Genomic DNA, 24,393 nt, shown 5'->3' with positions numbered 1-24,393 from the left:
ATAGATGGGAGACCTGTCCACAACGTACCCCATTTCTCACCCAGTGATGGCCACAACATGGATCTGGATAAGCAGTTAAGAAAATCGATGGAAACCATTTAGTGCATCTGGGATTTTTATACTAGTGTGTTGTGTTTTTTAATATTGTGGCCAAATGGACAAAAAAGAAGAAGACATATGCACTTAGAGACTGTAAAATCTTAGATTTCTGTTGAAATTACTTTGAAGGCTCTCAAGACATCATCTCTCAGGAAAAATAGAAGAATTTCACTGAACGTGACTGTTAACTTGTCATTCCACAATGGAAGCAATTTATTTTTGTGCCATATTACAGTTATTTCATAATTGAATATTATTCCAGAAACAGAATTTTTAAGTTGCTTCTATGTTTATATAGTTAAATTATTTTAAAGACTGACTTGCAGCTACATCTTTTTATTTTCTTTCTCTGTTTTTTTTTATTTTTCCATTCACCTGAGATGGTAGTGGAAAAGCCTTTATATATGATTGTACATTATCTTTTAATTGTACATTACCTCTTTTTCAGCAAAAAGTGAATCTAAAAAACCTAAAGCAGGATGGAGTGTGATTAGGCTTTATTCCCACCTAGGTGTCCCTGTGAAGTATTTTTTGCTTTTTTCCAGGAATAAATGTTTTGAACATCTCAAATTGGCGCTTGATACTTTTTAAAATAAAAAATAAATAGACTAATTATATAGTGCACGTGCACTCGTGTAGAATCGCTTTCACTATTTTAAAAAATTCCGCCTAAAAGCTATTTGAGCTTTTATTTTGAAAACTGTGGGTCACCTGATAATCCGGAAGTCCGTAGTTTGACAGTCACCGTCCAAAACATTTTTTTCCTCTACTCCTGTGGCTCACAGTGGAGCAGCAGGATAGCAGGATTTATTACATTAAGGTTATATGACGTGTTGGCTAACTAATGTAGCCGTGACAGCAGTAAGTGAGGTAGTTATTTTAGAGATTTTTCGTTGAATTTTGTTTCCAACTTTCCTCGCTAACAGTTAAACGTTTTCCTGCTGCTAAGGTAAACTACGACGTGCTCGTATGATATGTACGGGAAAAATGACCTAGCACTTCAGCATTTTTTTTCTTCTTCAAGAAAACTGTTGAGATTTGATTTTAATGCTTTTTGTGTCGTTTTGTATTTTCATGCAAAAATCTTACTGTACTTGAATGTTTTTATTTTATTAAATGTGTTTTTATCGTCTTAGTTTACCTTGACCTGCCGCCTGGATCGGCTTTTAAGACACACGAACAACTTATGTGAAGTTTTGTCTACATAAGCAAGTCCTCTGCCGCCCGCGCTCATGCCTCGTTTGGAAAAGACAAATCTCCGAGGCAGGGACAGGTAGGAACCTTTTCCGCACTCTTTGGGTTTTAAGGTGGTGCTGGGGGATGAGGAGTGAAGGTCATTCAAAATATCTTGTAATTTCCACTCTTTCTCTGTCTGTTCACACAAATCAGGCCACAGTTAGACTGGAGGTTTGTGCAGAGGTTCTGCAGCATCCAGAAGGTCTTGTTCCCATCATGGACCAGTCAGAGTGTCCTGATGTTTGGGACGCTGCTGGGCGTTACTCTGGCAGGTAACAGCTGGAGGAGTGTAATAGAACAAAAAGAGGAGGAAACTGTAAAATGACTGTGGTCTAACTTTGAGGAACTTCTGATAGCAAAAGAAAGCTTGCATTGACTGCAGTCAAATGAGCCCTGACCACAGGAGGCTTTGTCTCTTTCTTGATGACCTTTAGCTAATCATTTTGCTCTTTTATGAGTCACTGTTTGAACTGACTCCTTCCTCACGATACAATGTGCTAACACGTGTTTTTCTGTCATCAGAGCAGCTGATCATTTACCAGGTGGGAGTCCTCCCCAGCCACTTCTACAATGTGCTGGCAGACAAAAATTACTCAGGCTTCAGGAGTCTGGTGGGCACTGCCATGGTGCTCATTTTATTCAACTCCACAGTAAGTTAAAGTAGCAGAGGAACGACAGAAGTCAACATACTAACACAGTAGCATTTATCCTGCAAAGCAAATAAGATTAACACCCTACAGATGTGCTGTCTCACGCGTGTCCAGGATGTCTGTTTATGCTTTCTTGGCCGAGTCACCCCTGAAAAAAATTTATTTTTAATTTTAATGAGACACATACCTGGTCAAATTGAAGCTATAGTAGAAAGCCATCTCATATTGATTAGTATAGGTGTAGTCATTTAAATCATTTATATGATAATTTAATTGCTGTTCATACATTTGGAAATAATGTTAATTTTCTGCATCTTTCTTTTACTACTGTATATTTTACTAATATGTGTATTTATGGTAGTTTTGTATTTATAGTGTATTGTGATTTTAGCCTGACAAGGACAATAGGTGTAAACTCTGTGTGCAGCATATCAGTTTCACGCACTGTATCAGAAGTATGTCAAACTGCATTTTCCCTTTTAAACGCTTAAATGAAATACGTAGATTTAAGGATTTAAGGAAACAGAAATAGCTGCTTTTAGCTGCTCTCCTATTTGCAAGGGGTCACCACAGTGGTAGCTCTGTGTTTGATTTGGCACCCTTTTTATGCCGGATGCACTTCCTGAAGCAAGCCTAAAGGGATTTGTTTCTCCTCTTGGGATCGAATTAATTAATGCGAGTCGTGCAGGTTTGGTTTGTGAAATATACAGTTTTTATAAGATTAACACTAAGTCTCTGCAACTGCATATACTTTATTTATCAAAACCTGTTTAGTAGTGTACATTATCTGTTACATTCAGATGCACATTTCAAATACCTAAATCAAAAGTTTGATAATTAGTTTCTTATGTTTTACTGCATGGCATCACACCTTTGGATTGATGCTGTAACAGTAGCAACTTTATAAGGTCAGGACAACCTGACATGACCATTTTATAGCTGCATGCATTTGGTCTTGATTGTGTTTGCTTGGATTTTGAACCTAAGAAACTAACTTTAGTCAGCTTATTTAATCATGTTGCTTTTTAAAGGAACTTCTGTGGCAGGTCTTTCCTGATCTATAACATCTTTATTTAAGTTATTGTCACTTATTGTTACTTTTTCTCTCTCCCCTTCTTTGTTGTTCCCCTCCCATGCAGCTGAAAAGTATTGACCAGTACATTTGCAATCAGATGTATGTCAGCTGGAGGAAGACGCTAACAGAGAGCCTCCATTCAGCCTACTTCCAGGGAAGAGTCTACTACACGCTCAACGTGCTCAGAGAGGACATAGACAACCCGTAAGCATGAATGCATTTCCTGGTTGGTGCATTGTTATGCATGAAAATGTTTTGCTGTCGTTGTTTAATTGCGTTGTTGTGGGCAGAGACCAGCGGATCAGTCAGGATGCAGAGAGGTTGTGTAAGCAGATGAGCAGCATGGCGAGTCGCCTGATCATCTCACCGTTCACCCTGACTTACTACACCTACCACTGCTTTTACAGGTGAGCACGTTGTGCTGTATGATCAACCCCATCACACACTGTGGTAGAGCTCATTCAGCTATGTTGGGGTGCCACAGTTTTATAGCCACGTTTCTGAATATCTGTCCTTTAGAGAGGTCCAGAGTACATAAAACAAGGGATGGAATTTTGAAAGTTAGAAGAATAAATACCTGTTATATGTAATTTAAAGCATTACATGTGCTCTACAAAAGGTCTGCTGCAACTTTGACCTTATTAAAATTCAGGCTAAATTGGGGCTTTTTGTTAACCCCGAAGCCCTTTTTGACATTTCCAGCTGGAAAAAAAGAACAACCTCAAATTTAGTAACAGGCTGCAAAACAGTGAGGGCAAAAGAACAACCTCTACTATGGATGGGAAGCATATTCTGACATACAATAAAGCTTCTTGTCCTTATCATCAGACTGCAGTAAGATTTGGAAAAAATCTAATGAAAAATGACCGTTTGCTTCCACTTTATCAAAAACTGTCAGTTAGAGAGAAGATAACAGCTTTTTAAAAATAACAGACCCCTTTAACCCTTTCTAAAAAATCCTGGGCTCAACAAATTCTACATCAGCCGTAGTTGTAGTAATACCAGGTGGTCTTTGTTGTATTCGTGCCATACGTGGTGACCTTTGAAAATGGCGCTGGTTGCATTTATATAACATGTACAGCCTGGACTCGATATGCTGGCCTCCAGAGAGGAAAAAGGTTAAATGTGAGCTGTAAAAGAAGCAAAATGACTCTTTGAATATCACTGTGTGCACTTTAAGTGTTGTGCTGTTTGCATGTATTTTGATGTAAGTTGCTTTGCTTTGCAGCACTGGCTGGATTGGTCCTGTGAGTATCTTTGGTTACTTTGTAATCGGGACTATTGCCAATAAAATCCTCATGGGGCCGATTGTGTCAACTCTCTTTGAGCAAGAGAAACTGGAGGGAGACTTCAGGTAGGTTCAGCCTTTCTAAGTTTGTAAATTTGTGCTAACAGCAGATTGATTTAACCTCTAACAGAGTCTTTGGGTATTCTGCCAGCTTTGTTTGAAACAAATCCTTCCTGTATTTGTGGTCAAAGACACTTGGGTTCTGTTAAAAGGAAATAACTGTAGGCTTTGGCGCAATGCCTTCTGTGTAACACAGGATATGCATCAGTTTTTTGTTGTTGTTTTTTTTTAAAAGAAGAATCTATCACAAGCTGAAACAGCCTCCCTTTGTGTTCAGAGAGGAACAGATCAACTGGTTTCTGTTAAAGTGGATCTTTTATGGTTTTCTTTATTTCCTGTCATGCGTATACTGTCACAACAGCATGCAATGATCATATTAAACATGGAGAAATCCTCAAATAATGAGTTCAGGGTACACATGATCTCTGTGAGCCACCAGCTCAGGTTTCACACTGCTCTAAACAGTCAGATTCAGATCTTTATGAAATCAGTGAGAGTAGACAACAGAAGCCTCCTGAGAGGTATACTATGAAGTGAGATTGGTGGATTATTGAAGGTTTCAGTGCACTAATGTGTAGCTGCCATGTTAAAAATTACTTTCAGCACTGACAACACGCTGAGCAGGAATATGAATATATTCATATATGTATTCCACCCCTCTGTGTGCTTTTCTATTGTAAAAGTGATGCTATTTGTTATATTTTCATATTCTTTATAGCTCTGCATCATCTGCTCCTCCACCTCTGATTGGAGTAGGTTGTGCTCTGTAGGTCTATTTTGTGCAGAAGGAAGCATTACATGACATGTGAAACGTGCGGCTGTTCCTACAGTGGATGAACTGAGAGGCTGTTCATCCACATTGCTTTGAACTGTGAATCATGCAAATATACTGTTGTGGGTAGTCTAGTAAGGATGCACAATTTTATCACACATGTTTTTTTCATGTCTAGATTCAAGCACATGCAAATCCGTGTCAATGCAGAGTCTGCAGCTTTTTACAGGTGAGACACAACCACAACATTGCTGATGCTGCAAAGGTGGCTGTTATTGTTGCCAGACAGTTTGAGTTTATCTTCCTGTATTGATAAGATGTATTGATAGAGCTTATTCAGAAATCGAATAAAACCAGAGAACAAAATGGAGAAGAAAAACCCGCCTGTCTCTACTTGCAGAGCTGGTAAAGTGGAGCTCATGAGGACGGACCGCAGACTGCAGGCTCTGTTGTATACTCAAAAGAGGCTCATAAACAAAGAGCTCTGGCTTTATAGTAAGAAAGTTCTATACCTTACTGTTATCATGCTTATATAACACAACTTTGTACACTTAACCTCTAAACCTGTAATGTCTCCTTTCACAGTTGGAGTGAACACATTTGACTACCTTGGAGGATTCCTGAGTTACATTATAATCGCCATTCCCATTTTTAGTGGTGTTTACGATAGCCTCACTCCTGGTGAACTTAGTGCTCTCATCAGCAAGGTAGACATGTTTTATGTCTTTTTTTATTTAAATGCCTCTTTTTATTTATGTCAGAATAGAACTTAAAACAGAGCTATATAAACGATTAAAAAAAGGAACTGTGTACGTCCTGGTTAGGCAGCAGTTTGAGTCATTTGTATTATGTTGCATGATAACCTAATACCTCAATAAATGTAAAAGTACCAGCCACCTTATTAGATACACCTTTCTGGTACTGGGTTAGACACCCTTTTTTCTTCAGTGTTGCCTTCATTTTTTCAACAAGTTGCAGCAAGGTTTTGGAAACATTCCTCACAGATCTTTGTCCATATTAAAATGATAACATCACACGGTCGCTGCAGATGTGTCAACTTCACATCCATGATATGGATTTCCTGTTTCACCACATACCGAAGGTGCTCTATTGGGTTGTGATCTGGTGAATGTAGGGGTCATTTGAGTACAAGGTTTCATGTTCAAGAAACCAGATTGAGATGATTTGTTCTTTGTGACGTGGTGAATTATCTCGCTGGAACAAGTTTCATTGGAAGATGGGTAAACTGTGATCATATAGGGATGGAGATGGTAGACTGTGGTGCTTAAATGATGCTTAGTTGGTACTAAGGGACCCAAAGAGGAAGGGCCCTCCTCTGACCTCTGACATCAACAAGGCATTTTCACCCAGAGAGCTGCTGCTCATGGGATATTTTCTCTCAATTTTTTTTTAAATTTTATCATTCTCTGTAAAGCCTAGAGATGTTTGTGTGAGGATAATCTCAGCAGAGGCAACAGTTTGTAAAATCCTCACACAAACCAGTCTGGTACCTAGAACCATCCCATGTTCAAATCCACCTTCTTCCTCATTCTGATGCTTAGCTAAAACTTCAGCAAGATGTTTTGACCATGTCTGCACGTCTAAAAGCATTGCCATGTGATTGGCTATTTCAAGAGTTGCAATAATAAGCTGCTGAACAAGTGTATCTAATGAAGTGGCTACTTCAATATGTGGGAGCCAGATAGTTCTGAGTATCTGTGCATATTTTAACCTGATGACATCAGTACTAAATTAGAAGATAAAATCCAAAATTGCTGTCTTGCATGAGTGCACACTGTCCTAATGCTTTCCTTATAGTGGGGCTGAAAGAGGAAGTCCATCATGTTTGTTAGTAGTTTACCCACTAGGTGGCACCAAAATCCCTTTTATCCCCTCAAAAACGTAAACACCATCTCTTGCACTGCACACAGATTTGACTTCCGAATGTTTTGTTGTGCATGCAGACCTTTTGAAAAAACAAACAAACCTTGTCTCTTATTGACTCTCTGCTTCTTATTCCCTCTCCTTGTTCACATTCAGAACGCCTTTGTGTGCATCTACTTGATAAATGGTTTCACGCAGTTAATAGACCTGTCAACTACTCTGTCAGATGTGGCTGGATACACCCACAGGTATCAGGCTGCATACTTAAATTCACCTCTTTGAGGACAAATGATGACAGCAGGATTTGTGTATACCTTCCACCTTTCCATAACCGTGTGTGTGTGTGTGTGTGTGTGTGTGTGTGTGTTGCGGTCAGGATTGGGGAGCTGAGGGAGGTGATGGATGACATCCTACGCAAGCAGTGTGACTACGACCCAGCGTCAGGAGAAAGCTACGACTTTGACAGGTTTGTGTGGGCACATTATTCTCTGCTGCGTTAAAAAAAGAAGCACAGTGTGATGATTTAAGAAGCAGGCTGCATGTGAGGAGAATTTATTAGATTACATTAAACATACAGAAATGGAAACAGGAAAAGAAGATGGTAAAAATTCATGTTTATACCAAAACCTCTGAGCCTCAACTACATCACACATCACCACCTCTCCACACAGTGACTTCAACATCCACGCAGGCCCAGTGGACACGGCCTTCATCGTGGACCATCTTTCATACAAATCCCCTTTCTCTGATGAGCTGCTGGTGGAGGACCTGAGTCTGAAAATCAGCCAGGGAACTCATCTGTTGGTGGTGGGGAACACGGGCACCGGCAAGACTTCACTGCTGCGGGTCCTCAACCGTCTCTGGGAAGCACACAGCGGTGAGAGCAGAAGAACTGAGACTGTTTGGCTTAATTTGATCTTTTTTTATTATTGTATTAACTCTTTAGCAAATCAGGAGAAGCGAAGACGGCACAAAAAAGGGCAATAATAACAATGCATAACATGGGGGGGGGGGGACTAAGAATGATGGGAAAAATACATAAATAACAAAGAAAATTAGATTTTTATATGGCAAGTATGAACATGAAAAACAGATCATAGTTTTACACGGATGTTGTCATGTATTGTTGAGAACTCATCAGTACTGCATTTCACTGACTTGAGGAACAATAGCAACAACAAAGGTTCCATTACTTTAAATTTTATGTTTTTAAAAAGCCACGATATGGGGGTAAATAAATTTACTAGCTTGTTTTTGTTTATTTATTTATTTTGATTGGGAGAGATATGAGAGGGTAGTGTAAAGCCATCAAATAGAAACTGTAAAGCACAAATACATTCATTCAGCTGTCTGTCCTTCATTTTTCCTCAGGCTTTGTCCAGATGACCACCTGCTTTGGGCCCAGAGGAACGCTCTTCCTGCCACAGAAACCCTACCTGACCGATGGCACTCTGCGTGAGCAGGTCTCTTCTTATTGTGCTGTTTTTCTACAAATTTTGTCTTTTATATAAAGCGCTGATATGTTTATATCTAAAAAAAAAAAAAAAAAGAAGAAGAAAAAAAGAAAAACTTTTGGTCATTTACTGAAACACTTGTTTCCAACAGGTGATCTACCCACTGAAGGATATTTACCCTGCATCAGGTATTGTATTAAATGTGATCAACAGCTAATTAGCCAGAGGAAAACTACTCTATTAGTTAATCTGTGTGTGTGGTGTATTTTGTTGGGACAGAGGCAAGCTCATCACTGTGTTACATCTGCCTTTCTTTTAAAACAACACCTTTAAGTGTGTCAAAACTGGGGAGAACGGTTGCTGCAGTTTTGAATGTGGAAGGACTCATTGTCCCTGTGCCACTTAGTGTCTCAGCTGCTCAGCGGTTTGGGCCTTTCCTTTGTTGTAATCTTTGCTACAAATGCTGTCGGTGGCAGGCAGGACAGCACTGCACTTAGTTTCTTTTGCTTCCTTTGCGTCTTGCTGAAATCATCAAGATTCAACAGCTTTATTGTCAGTACAGTAGTATACACAGTATACAGTGTACTGAAATGCTGCTCACCCTAAACCCCCATGGTGCATTTATAAATATATAAAGTATATATCTCCAAGAGATATAAATTACAAATAAATAACATGCTAGGTTTTGGTAAAATTAGGGCTAAAAAGGTACTAATTACTAACTATACAATTCTATACAATACTATAATGGTAACTATACAATATTAACTGTACGATAAACAAAGACAGGACAGAGACAATACAAAGTGGAATGTGCAGCAGGTATTGAATACCAGTTTCAAGTTATCGTTAGGATATTATTGACGAGACATGACAAAGACGTGCAAAATGTGCAAATATAATTTAGATGTGTGTTCAGAACTATGTGACTGAGTGTGCAAATAAGCATATTGTTCCCAGGTCCAGTTTGTAGTGGATTTGTGGAAGTTTTTGTTTTTGAGTCTTTTGATGAGTATTGTAAGGTGTTTGTAGAGGTGTATGTTTATATCAGTCCTTTTATGGTAGTGAGTTGAGGGCTCTGACTGCTTGGGGGAAGAAGCTCTTGCAGTGTCTGGTCATTACGGTTTTAATGCTGCAAAACCGTCTGCCAGATGGAAGGAGGGAGAACAGTGCATGTGAGGGGTGGAAAGTGTCCTTCACTATGCTGTTCGCACGTCGGATAATGTGTCTGTCATAGAGTTGGGAGATGGATGTGAGAGGGCCTCCAATGATCCTCTCTGCTGTCCTCACTATCTGCTGCAGAGACTTCTTTTCAGTTAGCGTGCAGTTCCCATCAATGCATTCCCTGCAGTTTTTTTTCCTGTTTTTTTTTTTTTGACTGATTACACAGGACAGTTTGTCTGTGCTCTTTGACAACAGTTTCCATGTTTCTGAGTGCATGAATTTCCTCTACACTTTATTTCTACAAGTTGTTAAGAAGAAAGCTCAGCCCTCTTTAAGTACCTCAGGATCTTCTATTGTAAATTAACCTCTTTAGCAATGAGCTGTTCAACCGAATCCAGAATCAACATATTTTTATTTTTTACAAATATATTGTGTGTACGTGTGCGCACGCATATGTATTTTACTGAGGATCGTTGATACTAAATGGCAGTGCTGTAGAGAATTCAAGAAAAACCAGAATTATATGTCATGTTTTCAGGGTCGGTGGATGATGACAGAATTATACAATTCTTGGAACTAGCCGGAGTGGTGAGATAAATTCTGCTTTCATCTCCAATGCATGTTATTTCGTGAAATTACTTCTCATTTTCACTCATGCTAAATAAAACCTTGATGTGTGTGCAGTCCAGTCTGCTGAAACGGACGGGCGGGCTGGATGAGAAAGTGGATTGGAACTGGTAAGAAACAATTAAAGAAGTAAAACTGTGTAATACTTCCTCAAGCTTGTTTTTGTTCTCTGCAGGTATGATGTTCTGTCTCCAGGTGAAATGCAGCGTCTCTCCTTTGCACGACTCTTCTACCTGCAGCCCAAATATGCAAGTATGCTCCTCTGGATACTCACTAGAGCATCTCATAAGAAAACATGCATGCACTGATGAAGTTTTTAGTTGTGCTGAGTGTGTGGTTCAGGTGAGCTGAGGCTGTTTGCTGTGTTTACTGGACTGATGTGTTCTAGACTGCAACTTTCTGGTGTTTGAACTTTAGTTTTAGATGAAGCCACTAGTGCTTTGACCGAGGAGGCAGAAGCACAGCTGTACCGAACTTGCAAACAGCTGGGCATGACTTTGGTCAGTCTGGGACATCGCAGCAGCCTGGAGAAGGTAGGCCAAACATCCCGACTCCAGTTAGGATAACTGGTGGAAATTACAGCCTGCACACTCAAAACGTTTGCTTTAGTCACTGTTGTTGAGCCAAATCCCAGTAAGTGGGTTGCTTTGTATGACTCTTCCACATCTCCAAAAAGAGTAAAGTTGATCAGCAATACATTCTTGTGGCTTAGTTTCACCTGCCTTCGCTTACCTTGTTCTCAGATCTGTCCAACTGTTACTACATTATGTGAAACTTTGTTTTTCCCAGTACCATGATGTCCAGCTGAAGCTGTGTGGAGAAGGCCGATGGGAGTTAACAAAGTTAAAAGGAGCTAGCGGAAACCTCAGTCTCAGAGATGAAACAATGTGACTGCGGCCATCTATTTGAAATGCTTTAACCAGTGTCTATGTTTACACAGTGTCTTTAGAAGAGTGTAAAAATTCTTCCTAGAACCAAATCAATCAAACTAATCCACTATTAACTTTTGATTTTTAGTGTGTGGACTAAAAAAGAAAACTGGAATTTCACCCAATCACTTCTTGGTTCTGTTGCTTTTGTGTACGCCATCTGTTATCCCCAAAAATGGCAGCTTCTAGACTGACCTGGTCTTCAGTGGAGACGGTGCTTTTAATCTAAATATTTTTAAGAAAAAGATAATAATCGAACACATGCTGAAGAGATAAGGTATATAGATGTGGGGTGTACTGTAAGGCTGTGATTACATTGTATTAAATGATAGATGATGTTGAGTCAATAGTATATCAGTGTGGGAATAAGGAACATAAAGGGTCCTCGCCGTGTCACTCGCTAACGTTCCAGTGCTCTCAGACAGCACACTTTGTTCTGTTAACAGAGGTACTTTAATAGTTTGAAGAAGGCTTGTGTGTCACACCACTCAAAGTTCTGGTCCCACATAAAGTTCACATTTTAAGATAAAAACAAAAACAACTCTGTAAATCTTTAATGCATTTATGTGACTTTACAGTAGCTTAGTGTACAACATTTCCAATGGGAAAGTGGTTATTACTGTGTAATAAACAGACTTTCACACAATATTCTTTTTAATTCCTACTAAGAAATGTCGGTATGTCTGCTCACATGAAAATTGGTATATGTCATGAAGGCAAGCAAAATTATACCTTCATACTATGATCCCAGCTTGAAGTACATCAACATTTTGTGCTTTTTAATTCACATTATTTCTTCTAGCATTTTTGAGCCATCACATGCCATCTCCTACCTAATATATGAAATTTGAAACAATAGAAAATTAGTTTTGATCCAAAGAATCACTGATAGAAAAATCATCCTATCAAAATGTAGGCTAAAAAGAGACCTCTCATATGTAGTAAATTCTTTCAGCCAGACTCTAATCCCATATGGTGATACGACCCTTTAAAGTTTACCTAAAGTTCACATTTTGAGCTTCTCTGTAGCAAATTATCACCAAGCAATGCTTTTTTCCTGTTATTGTGTCATAGACAATAATTTGGTGCAATTTTTTCTCTGACTCTATACCACCTCTTGCGACATTGAAGCTCAAGGTTAGAAAAATTGTGCTGAACAAAAACAAGATTTTGGCTTTAGAGTTTGAATTTTTGTGTAAAATTAACTCGTTTGCAGTTTTTAAATTGTCAAATTTGACATTGACATTTGTTTTTCCAACCCCGAAAATTCCATGTTTCCCTTTCTTAAAGGGGATATAACTTGTAAAATAGTCCAAAAATTGAAATTTCATCTGGCTTCATTAAATAACATTATTTGGTAAAAAGTTCTGGGAGGTTAGGTGGGAACTTTTTAAAGGTTTTGTGGGTCTGGTTTATCTGGAGAGTGTAGACAGATTTTAAAAGAGCCTATTGGAATGATCTGGCTATTAAAAATATGTTTTCATACAAAGGCACAGGTCTGGTTCATGAAAATGGAGTGCAACATGCAAGCTTCCCATGTGCACTCTTCTCTCCTTCAGAAAACACCTTATGGTCCATTTTTACTCAAGAGTTTCTCGTGACCTTGAATGATCTCCTGAACTGCTGCAGGATCATCCAGAGTACTGAGGTCGCCCAAACCCTCCAAGTCACTCTCCACAACTTTACGCAGCACCCGTCGCATTATCTTACCCGAGCGGGTTTTTGGCAGACGCTTGGCAAACTGTGACAAACACCAACACAATGAGAAGTTATTACATAAAGTCAGATCATGACTGCCAGCATGTGCAAGTCAGCACTACAAAATTACCTGGATGAAATCCGGAGAAGCGTACTTGGCGATCTTTTCAGATACCATGCCGTTTAGCTGCCTCGACAAGTCTGCCTCTTGTACATCGATGCCTTTTTTAAGCACCACAAAGGCGTAGACACCTGACGATGCAAAAATCACACATTTATCTGCTACATTTAGCAAAACACATTGCTGACTGATTTACACTGAAAGGAACTGTGCTGAGTTTCTTACCTTGTCCTTTGATGCTGTGTGTATACCCTATGACAGCAGATTCGGCCACTGCAGGACACTGATTCTGTTTACAGAAGTCACAAACAGGATAAATTCAGCATCTTCATACTTTGTGGTTCTTCTAAAAAGGCATTAAACTATTGATTAAAAAAATAAATAATTAAACAACAACCATATAGTGCATCTGATACATCAGCCAATATGTTTTTTCTTTCAGATACAGTAAACCTGAACAGATTTATAGCATTTGTAATATGTAGTAATTGATTTACTCATTTTGGCTCCGTCCACCTCTACTCGAATTGGCTGTTTATTGTATTTTGGGGCTTTCCAACTGAGAAGTTGAAGATTGCCCTCTGGTGGACACAGTGTGCAATGTCAACAACATGTTTGAAGGGCGTCTTCTTTTGTTTTCTTTTTCTGACCGTTATAAATGCCAATATTTATAGATGGGCAAATAGTTAATATTGATCTATAACATTAGCGAAGTGATGAGCTGATAATTGAGCTCTACAGCGCATTACTATTTAGGCTGTGGGCTGTAGCCGGACCATGCTCCCATCAGCAGTGATGCTCCTCAACATAAAAGTCAGGTCAGTTTTACAGAGAAATGGAAGATTGCTCTGGGGCTCCCAGAGAAAGATGCATTGTGAGCTTAATAAGGACTCAACTTTAAAGATCACGTGTTTTTCGCTTTTTAAACTCAGAGCTGTGAACCTTGTTTAATCAGGTATCTTTGAGCTTTTGAAATGCAAGACATTCAAGTTAATCAGTTATTGGCCTTACCACTACGTCCTCTATCTCTGCTGTCCCTATCCTGTGACCGCTCACGTTAATGACATCATCAAGGCGGCCAGTGATCTGGTAGTACCCCTCCTCAGACCGATAGGCACCGTCACCAGTAAAGAAGTAACCTATATTATGTGCACCAGTACAGAAGGATTTAGAGACTGTACATTTCTCTTTATGTGAAAACAGACATTAAGAAAACAGAGGCGGTCTGTTCCTGAACTCGTAAAACTGTACCAGGATAAGGCTGGAAGTATGTGTCAATAAATCTCTGGTGGTCTTTATGAATGGTTCTGGCCATACCAGGCCAAGGTTGAGCCATACACAGGGCTCCGGATGTGTTGTTGGAAGTCAGCACTTCGCCCTGAAGAAATCCAAAAACAATGTTAACCAGAAAACAGTGTTACAAGACTTCTAAACCATTCCTAGGACACACAGAAACGCTACATTAAACCTCATTTAGCTCACTGGATGATTTTTTATTTTTTTTGCTATGTTTTGGTTATGAGAAGCAGAAAAAAAAAAAGACTGGCTCAGGGACATCACTCCAACTGTCAGCACAATCTGTGCTTTGCAAATGCTAAAGCAACCTCAATCAGCACAAAACAGAGCGACAGATTTTTAATAGGGAGTTTGGCATGCACACACTTGGCCTGATCGTGGGAGTGGGATGAGTATCAAAAGTGACACAGCTGGTGGCTATTTTATAATCCTAATCTGACCCCATCTCCCAGGTCGTTCCCAGCCATCCAACATTTGCAGGAACAGCACACACACACACACACACCTACCTCAGTGTCCATAAGCACCGGGTTAATGCCAAAAAAGGGTCGCATAGCCATTCCTGGGACAATCTCTGCGTCTGGGTCTGATGGCCTTGGTGCGATGCAGATGCCACCCGTCTCTGAGAACAGAGCAGAGCGAGTAAAGTGTAACTATATTTCAACATTTTCCTTCATATTACTCTGCCCTGTCCCTCACACTCAGCCCAAAGCCAACTGGTTAGTGTATATACAAATCTTTAATAAGCTTTCCAGACAGACACATTTAGTAAATTTAATAGTACAAAGGAATAAATTACATCCCACTGTTAGCTATGGCAATTATTATTAGTTTTATTATAAATTTTATTTTAAACTTGGTAGAGATGTTCCCCAAGGATCCGCACTTGGCCCAGTGATGTGCTCAGTATACATCGTATTTCTCTGCTTAGGCCCATTGATTTAAACAGTTTTTGCCAATTTAATGTTGCTCAGAGGATTTTGTTTTATTTATTAAGCCACTTAACACTGATCTATGAATCATTCAAGCATAAAAGGTACCTAACTCAAGGGATGAACCAGTGTTGTGTCTACACACAACAGACAAAGAACCAATTTTAGGCACTTTTTAGTAGCAGCATACCAAAGTTAACACATTTTGACACACACAAAACAGCATTTTTAAACTCCCAAAGAGTTATTAGCTGAAAACCTGATATTTATTGCCATGACGTGAATTATGTTCTTTAAAAAATTGAGGAAATTCAAAAGGAAGACCTGACATAGCACCTGGATTTTAAAAAATGGTCTAAGTGGAAGGTTGAATGTCAAAAGGTCCTTCTTGAGGAAGGGAAACCTCAACATTATTGAAGGCATGTAGGATCATCTTAACAGACAGCAGAAAAAAGGCAGCCGACATCTAAAGAAAAGCTTTGAATGTCATCCAAGAAGAAAGTTTGACGAAGAGAGTTCAGGCTGTGAACTGAAGAACTGAAGAATAAAGGCGGTCATATCACTTGTACGAACTCTGTTTTTGCCTAATATACTGCATTCCCATACATGTTGTCATAGTTCAATAAATCGCAGTTTGTGAATCTACTGTAAGCCCTTCTCATTGCTACAGATGTAGATTGTGGAATTACAGCCATACTAAGTAAATTAAATGCTATTAGGTCTGCGTGGACATCAGGGACCTCTGGTAATCCTCCTGGTGGTGTTGGTAGCAACAGAGGGGACTTTCTACAAAATAGGACACAACAGATGATTCGACAATAGCATTAGCCACTGCCATCCTGTTTACATCAGCTGTAACTGTGAGAGTTGTTGCTTCACAGTCCCAAGAAACAATGTGATTAACAAAAACAGTCCAGGTCGAGCACACAGGCAGTTAAGTATAAAAACTGGAGACAGCAAGCCCGGCTTCCAGTTTGAATTTTGCTGACGTTGGACACAACTTTGTTATCTCTTTTTCCAGTGATTAGATGGCATCATGTGTCTGAAAGTTTAAATACACTAAGTTATTTTCCCCCTTCATTTGCGCTGATTTAAGCTACTTTTCAACCTCCCATCATCCTCTGTCCTCTCACCTCTCCAGTCCTGGATCATCCTACATGGAGGCTGTACGCCAGCAACGGCTCAAAATCCATTTTCCTCTCTAAACAGGCTACTTGCTTCCAGATCAACCAAATGGCATTTATGAATAATGCCACTTAGCCCTAATTGAAAACACCGCACCATGAAAATAACATAACAACATAATCCTTTTTACAGAAGTAGGGTATTTAGGTCATATCTGTGTCTGTAATTCTCAAGCTCATGATGCTCTAATGTTTAATTATCGTCAATTAATTATGGACTTTTGCCATTTGTATGGTAATTAACCCTGCTCTGCACCATTAGGTCATTACGCAATCTAATGAAGAGATAACTGATATTATTAGCAAAATCAGCTGATTATCTAACATGATGTTATTATGTCCCATCCAATGCTACACTTGTGCAGCATTTTGGAGTCTTTCAGTCATCACACAGCTGAAGGACATGTTTATTTTGCAAGTTCTTCTTTCCAGTGGAAACTTCTGCATAAATTCTGCAGTCACAACATGTGCATCCTGCTGTCGAAACAAGCTAACTGCCACAGCTGACCAATAAAAAGGAAGGGGGTAGACGTTTCTGCTACCTTCTGATAACCCTATGTAAAAGAAAATAAAGATAAAAAAGCAATTGTGTGAAAGAGTAGAAAAGAAAACTTATGAGCACATTTTGGTTTGGAGCTTTAATAGGTTAAAATAAAATATAATAAATAGGATGAAGCAGCAGTGCCTGCCTGATAAACCGGTTCTGGCTACATCCTAGCTTCCTGTTTGTTTGTCTGTTTTTTGTATATTTGTCACACTTACATCTTTTAGATCAAACAATTTAATATTAGACACAGTTACCTTGAGGGTAAATACAAAAAATGAGGTTAATCACAGTTAATTCATGATTTAACAAGCCGGGTGCAATTGCTTTTCAACACAGGGTCAGATAGCTTTAGATAGCTTTGTTCCTTTAATAAATTAAGTCATAATTTATAAACTGCATTTTGTATTTATGATGGTTTTATTTGTATAATATTACAATTTGTCTAATTATTTGAAGCACTTAATTGTTTCAAATAGGTAAAAAAAAAATCTGGAAGGGGGCAAATACTTTTTCCACAGCACTGCAAGTGTGTCTTAACTGTGTGTACACAAACAAGAAGGATGTACAAAAGCAGCACTTTTGTTCTGATATCTGCCAAAATTACAGAACCGAGCGTAGGCGGGCTGATGAGACATCTGTGTGGGAAAGGTTGATCTCAGCACTCCAAGTAAGGCCACAAGGCAGACAAGTTAGCATGTTTGTTGACGTGAGCAGAATAAATTGGTGAAACTGAGACTCGTCAAAATCCTAACATTTTGTGAAAGTCCAACCTGTTTTTACGTTTGGATACTCACTACTGGAGTCACATGATTCTGGTTTGGCACCACAGACTAGTACACAGGAGAAGTGCATCCTCTTCAGATCTAAATGTCCTTATCCCCGCTTTGGTGGTGGATGACTTGAGTGTTAAAGCCATTGAATTTTCTTCTTTTTTTCTTTTTAAAAAAAATTTCATTCCTTTGGTTTCCTGAACCGCTTCTGGAATAATCTTTAAGTCTGAGAAGAAAACATGTGGTTTGATTTTTAACTCCTAAGAGAAGAGAAAATGTCTCTCTCCCTCTCGGTCTCTCACACACACACACACACATTACATAACACTGTTATTACTACAGGGACTCCGGCAGCTTATCTCCCCTTTAAGATGGACTGTTTTAGTGTCTGCAGACGTGGCTGTGTTTGAGGAGGAGTTCATGACCTTACAGTAAGTTCCCATTGTGGAAGGATTAGGAATGAGGAATGTTCTAAGACTCGCCATGAAGCATGAAAATTCAATGTGAGCACAAAAAAGGAATTATTACAGATCAGTTAGAGAATACAGGGCAATATAAGGAGAGTAGGACAGACTATACACTCACACCCTATATAATATTTATAGACCATGCTTGGTTTGGTGATGACTGAGTTTTTCCAGCACTAATGAACCTGACAGCAGCAATATAGCACTACAAACACAAAGGAAAGTGAAGGGCGTACAAATTATTTGAGATGAAATAAAAATTGATCTAAACCTCAAACTGTACACATCTGTATCTCATTGTTCTATACATCATTTGAGAAGTATGATCAACGGCTCTTTACGGGCTGGGATTCTCGCCGTTTCTCTCAAATGTGCTGTAATCACATCGCTACGCAAGAAACAATAACTTCAATCCACTGGTTGTTAATAATTACCAGTTATTAACTGCAAATAACTTAGGACACCAAGGTCCAGCTGACTCACTGGTATTTTTAACCAGCCTTACTCTCTTTGGTTGTTTCATACAAACAGCTGCATTAAAAAAAAAAAAAAAAATACAGAACTTTGTAACTTTACTCTTTCCAATAATCTAATATTTAAATTTCTAAAGTATCCAACTGAGTTTGTGCTACTGTTAAATGTAGTGTAGTGTTGTAAAATATGGTGTAGTGTTGTAAAATGTGGTGAATAAACCTGTCACTTCTGTGTGTTCAGTTACCGGTCTGCCACCAGGTGTCCACCACAGGACAGCGTCCGTCCCCGACTACTCTGTGGTACCACTCCCATGCTTCGGTGTTGATCGGCTCGCCCACTGCAGACAGACAAGAATAGCTTAAAACATACGGTACTGTGCAAAAGTATTCAGCCACCTGTTATTTCTTTGCTTCCATGGAGCCAGACTTTCTTTGGGAGCAGACCGGTTCAGTCCAGCTCTTGAGTCATTCGGCAAACTTTAGCCTTTTCTCCGTGTTTCCCCTCATCTTGACTTACTTAAGGAGGACACACTACACACCATGCTAAGATTTGGCAAGTTATTGGCTAATAGCTCTTTATGAGTAATCTTGTTGGCGGAAAAACAGTATTTTATGCCCGTCAAAGTGTGTTATAGTTGGCATTTTAGATTTGAACAAAGAAATTGGGACAAAAGATTTTTTTGTGACAGGCTGCTAGTAACAAAGTGCCTAAATATACAATTTAAAATCGGCTCTTTCTAAGTTGTCTGTTATGTTTAGACGCAACACTGGTTCATCCAATGAGTTTTGTGCCATTTTATAGTTAAATGAGTCATAGGGCAGTGTTAAATGGCTTAGGAAACAAACAACCAAAAAAAGAGGTACAAGGCCCGGACAGAAAATAAGTGAAAAAGCAGCCAGTATCCAAAGAAAAGCTTTAAAAGACCTTCAGAAATCTCGAAGAACTATTGCTCAAGAAAAAAAATGCTGGAAAGTCTTATTCAACACAAAGAAATTAGAGATGGCTTAAAACTTTTTACACAGCAACTCTCTGTCTATAACTGCCTCATGGCTTCATGTCTATTGCTACACAAATGAGAACCAGGTGAAAAAATACTTATTCTTTCTAAGCGTCCTGTTTCACATACCAGACCCGAGGGTTTTGAGGGTGGAGCGGTCGTACTTGTTCACCCACTGATCTCCATACTTAAGCAGCAGGCGGATTGCTGTGGGGGCCCCATAAAACTGGTTGATCTTGAGTCTCTCAACCATGTCCCAGTATCTTCCTGTGAACAAGGCAAAATGTTGATTTATTTTTAAAATTTTTGGGTTTAGGATAAAGCAGTAGCCTAAAAACCAAACCCTTAAACTGTTTTTTATATTTCTTTTTAAAAACCTATCACTTGAAGAAACTTTGCCTTTTTCCGTGCCAATAACGGCTCAAACAATGGAAAACTTTGCAGATTGTCATCTACATGTAGCTGTTTACTGTCACCAGGGGGCAGTGTCACAAACAGTCTGCACCTACTCTTGTTTGTGTTTTTATCAGTCCTTCAGCAAGCCATAACCAACAAAAGAGCCGAGTGTTTAACCAATCACTTTTCATGCTGCTTCTCCCACCATGTGAGAGACTCGGCTATCACTTCCTGTTCTGGCTTACTTTTCAGCCAATCAGCATTCAACCTGCATACAGTGTCAACCATGGGAAGCTACACACTGCTGGTTTTTCATATGACTGCATATCAATAATCCTTCACTCTGCACAGTCATAAAGCTATGCAAAGAAACGCAAACACGGTATCATAAATCCCTGACACGGCAGTTTTCTGCACCATCTTGTGGTGCAATCTGGAATTGCACAAAGGTACACCCCAGCACTAGTTCAACTTCAGTTGATCTCTCTTTAAAACAATACATAGCATGAAATAGGAGCACTTGTTTCTTCACATAAGTTCATTTCGTCAGGTTTTAAACTATCATTAAACACAATTTACAATAAAGTCTTTCCATCAAAGAAACATTTTACTTTTTATTTTGTGATAGTGGATTTGGACACCTCAAATCATAATTTCCATTTTGTTGTAATCATGTTCATACCTGGGTCTGGGTAAATGGGAGTGCTCTCAAACAGCACAGTGGTTGCCCCGTTGGCCAGCGGCCCATAGACCACATAACTGTGTCCCGTTATCCAGCCAATATCCGCCACACAGCCAAATACATCACCATCGTGGTAGCTGAAGACATACTGGTGATGACAGGGAATAATAAGAGGACTAGACAAGACAAAAACATAAAAATACTTTGAATATTCACTACCACGTGGCTCAATATTATACTAATATTTGACCCTTCTGAACACAGCAAAAATCTTGAACTGTTCCATCATGCAAAAAACATTTCAGAGAACCTCCTCATTTAATGTGCTGCAAACCAGGCTGAGATTTCCTCTCACACATAGTCACACGGAATTAGACATCACATTTTTGCCATTTATGGCCTTTGTTGGGAAATGGGAGCTAAACACTGTGTTTGCCGATAACGAAAACAGTGATTGTTTACCCTGTGTGTGAGCGCAGCATACAGAAGGTATCCAGCCTGCGTGTGGACAAGACCTTTGGGCTTCCCTGTGCTGCCAGATGTGTAAAGGAGGAACAGGACATCCTCGCTGTTCATGACAGCTGGCTCACACACAACATCTTCCTTTAGCATCTCCTGTACGATGCAGTGAATAAACACAGTTACCACACCATTTATATTTTTAAGGCCAGATCACAAGAAGACACAACAACCCGTGTTTAGATTTTGTATCTGTCACTGTGCCAGGAGGTCAGTAGAGCCTGTGCACAGTTGTTTGTTTGCTCATTGCAAACAAAACATATCAGATGTACTTGTGATCTAATTGCAAAAAATGAAGAGGAAACACATGCAATATAAGATGCAAAATGCGCATGCTAGTATTGATTGTTTTAGTTACTGATCAGATTTAAAAGAAACTCACATGAGTTACTGTGATTTTTCTTCTTTCGGTTATTTGTTCAAAAATACCCAATTCGCCCTCTACAGCTTATATTTGGATTTTAAGGATTTGATTGGCTTTCTGCTCCCTCACCTCCTCCATGGCAATGTCCCTGGCCGTCATGGTGACCGGATTGTCTGTTCTCATTGCAACAAAAACCTGCTTTACTGTCGGACAGCTCTGCACCGCTGTGTCCACGGTTTTCTTCAGCTCTGTGACCTTACCACCCCTGACCCCCTGGTTCACTGTGATGACTGTGTTGGACTGAGCTGCAAGAAGTTGAAAAAAAGAAAAAGAAAGAATAAATAACACAAAGAAACAAACAGTTTTAAAATCGCCTGTCTGATGTTTTCCAAAAAGCTCTGATGTTTGGGGTATAGGCATGGCCCCTTTGCAGGTGTTCTGGGTTGTTTTACACTGAGACATTGGTAGTTAATTAATAAGTTCCTTATGGCTGCCTTAAACTATGATTGCACTTTGCAACCTGTTTCCCTTCACTGTGGGGCCTCTTGATTTAAGGACTAGGTTTCTTCGAATGATTCCTCAGTCAGATTTCTTGGAACTGGGGGAGCTGTTTCAATGCCATGGACTGTTTGCCATGCTCCTTGAGACAAGGGAGTTTTTGTAGAGTGGTGAGCTGCATTTTGAACGCTCAGTTGGTAGGCGGCTGTTATGTGGGGAGTCTATGGACTACAGTGTTTAAGTGGGCAGCATGGGTAACAGTATGGACGCTAGGACCCAAAGTCTCACAGCTAACCACTGCACTCGGTTTGCAGTATGATCAGTATTGATCACTTCACTCAGTGTCTTTAACTTTGTGACTTATTTGATGTAATGTTATAAATGTAAACATCCTGCCCTGCCCCCTAAAGACATACGTTACATATTGATTCCTAGTTTTTAGAGCCGTTTAATGAGAAATTTGCAAAATCATGGATGAAGAACCAAAACTAAATCACAAAAATGATTAAGTATAAAACATTGGGGGTCCTTGCTGAGGGGAACTACAGATTGGGTCGATGAGTAGTGCTCACTGGCACAGCACATGATATCATTTGCTCCGCTGTGATATTAAAATGTTGACAGGTGCAGCTCTAAGGCAGCTTTAGGAGCTCAATAATAACATCTCACCATCCCTGATTCGCTCTGCCAGGGCATCCGCGCTGAAGCCCGCAAACACCACGTTGTGGGCTGCACCAATGCGGGCACAGGCCAGCATGGACGCCACGGCCAGCGGGCAGGTAGGCATGTAGATGGTGACGCAGTCCCCCCTCTTCACACCATGCCGCCTTAACAGATTGCCCAGTCGACAGGTCATCTCCAGCAACTCTCTGCAAACACGTGCTCATGAACTTCAGGAACCAGAACCATCAGTGCAGCACCAACTCCAAACTACTTACCCGTACGTGTACTTCATCTCTGACCCCTTTTCATCTCTCTCCCAGATCAGAGCCACCCTCTCAGGACAGGTGTGCACATGGCGGTCCAAGCAGTTCACTGCAAGAGTCCGGAAGGAAGCACGCAGAGAGATGACAGAGGTCTCCTTGTGTACTAATCAGCACAGTGCCATGAGGATACTGTATGTGCAGATATATGACACACAGTAGTAGCTGGCTTTGCTTCTCAACATAAAGGGAGCACAGAAAACTTTGTGCGATGCCACACATGCTTATTGTATTCTACTTAAAAGTTGACGCAATCTCACCGGACACATTCAGCTTTCCTCCCTCGAACCACTTGATCTTGCCTCGGCTCAGGTCACAGTCCTGCACGGTGTGGAAAGTAGTGCTCCAGCAGAGCCTGTGGCGCGCCACAGCGGCCCAGAAGCTCTCACTGTTGGAGACGGACAACTCCCGCAGCGCCGCGCGGCCCGACACCCCCTCTAAGCCCGCAGCCTCCGGCATGAACGCCGCGACGTTGCACCGACTTCGACCCGAAACATGGAGATAAGAAGCAAGAATCCGACGAGCGAAAGAAGAAGCGACGTACTTGGAAGTGCAACCGCACGGTAGCCACATATTGTCAGTGAAAGTGCTCTGCGCTTGCTGAACGATGTTCCCGTCACGTATGAGGTCGTTGAGATATCCTGGAAATCACACAGATTAAATTTCGAGAGGTGAAAACTTGGAAACTCCGAAGAGTTCAAAGAGGAAGGGCTTGAGGAGTGATGCGTTAAAGGGCGGTTACAAACTAGTGAGCCGACACTTGTGAACATATCAAGAAAATGAACCCACCCCCACAGATTTGCAAGTTGTTTTTCACCGTGAAGTTGGGTAATGTGGAAATCAACCCCATTAAAGTCTTTCCAAACATTGCTCACCTCTGGGTACAAACTGTTTCTCAAATCCACCACTTTCACTTTCAACAATAAGACTCACTGTTTACGTTGCATGCTGGACCATCATAGCCACGTATTTTTGTTTACATCTACAAATCCTTATTATTTCACATTTAAACGCTTTAAACAACTTCGCTGAGCTTCTGTTTCCGGATATAAACGAACATCCGCAGTACGGTTTAACTTTGGCTTTGATGTCTTCACTTTACGATGCCATCTGCAGCCGCGTACAGCGTGTTAACTTAACAGTGTTTTCGTATGTGGCCACCAAGTGGAGCTGCTTTGTTTGGCTCAAAAGAGTGGTATTTAGGGTGAGTAAAGAAGAGCAGTTGGT

General features: G+C 40.1%; 2 protein-coding genes across 5 annotated transcripts; one reads left to right on the top strand and one right to left on the bottom strand.

Annotated features, from left to right (window-relative positions):
• Positions 1-825: 825 nt before the first annotated feature.
• abcd4 (ATP binding cassette subfamily D member 4) lies at positions 826-11,580 on the top strand. Of its 4 annotated transcripts, none has more exons than XM_087851838.1 (20): positions 826-960; positions 1,236-1,372; positions 1,489-1,607; positions 1,858-1,985; positions 3,125-3,264; positions 3,351-3,467; positions 4,289-4,414; positions 5,359-5,409; positions 5,581-5,675; positions 5,766-5,887; positions 7,221-7,312; positions 7,441-7,530; positions 7,736-7,941; positions 8,436-8,527; positions 8,670-8,706; positions 10,221-10,270; positions 10,367-10,419; positions 10,485-10,561; positions 10,727-10,842; positions 11,099-11,580. In XM_087851838.1, exons 2-20 carry the CDS (start codon positions 1,332-1,334, stop codon positions 11,198-11,200), a joined length of 1,854 nt encoding a protein of 617 aa, XP_087707964.1. In that variant the 5' UTR covers positions 826-960; positions 1,236-1,331; the 3' UTR covers positions 11,201-11,580. The 4 variants fall into 4 exon arrangements, with proteins under 4 accessions (XP_087707964.1, XP_087707963.1, XP_087707962.1 ...); XM_087851837.1 differs by having other exon boundaries at positions 826-969; XM_087851836.1 differs by having other exon boundaries at positions 826-1,048.
• Positions 11,570-23,873, bottom strand: LOC102787378 (acyl-CoA synthetase short chain family member 1). Its single transcript, XM_087851835.1, has 14 exons — positions 23,427-23,873; positions 23,122-23,218; positions 22,853-23,052; positions 21,815-21,990; positions 21,265-21,417; positions 20,803-20,950; positions 19,854-19,991; positions 18,972-19,064; positions 14,863-14,975; positions 14,309-14,435; positions 14,069-14,196; positions 13,283-13,346; positions 13,067-13,188; positions 11,570-12,979 (listed from the first exon to the last, which is right to left on the bottom strand). The coding sequence occupies exons 1-14, from the start codon at positions 23,737-23,739 to the stop codon at positions 12,806-12,808; spliced, it is 2,046 nt and encodes a 681-aa protein (XP_087707961.1). The 5' UTR covers positions 23,740-23,873; the 3' UTR covers positions 11,570-12,805.
• Positions 23,874-24,393: the final 520 nt, after the last annotated feature.

The sequence above is a fragment of the Neolamprologus brichardi genome, chromosome 15 (genome assembly GCF_056152115.1).
Source record: "Neolamprologus brichardi isolate AB-2024 chromosome 15, ASM5615211v1, whole genome shotgun sequence".
NCBI lineage: Eukaryota > Metazoa > Chordata > Actinopteri > Cichliformes > Cichlidae > Neolamprologus > Neolamprologus brichardi.
This window is presented reverse-complemented; position numbering and strand designations above follow the sequence as displayed.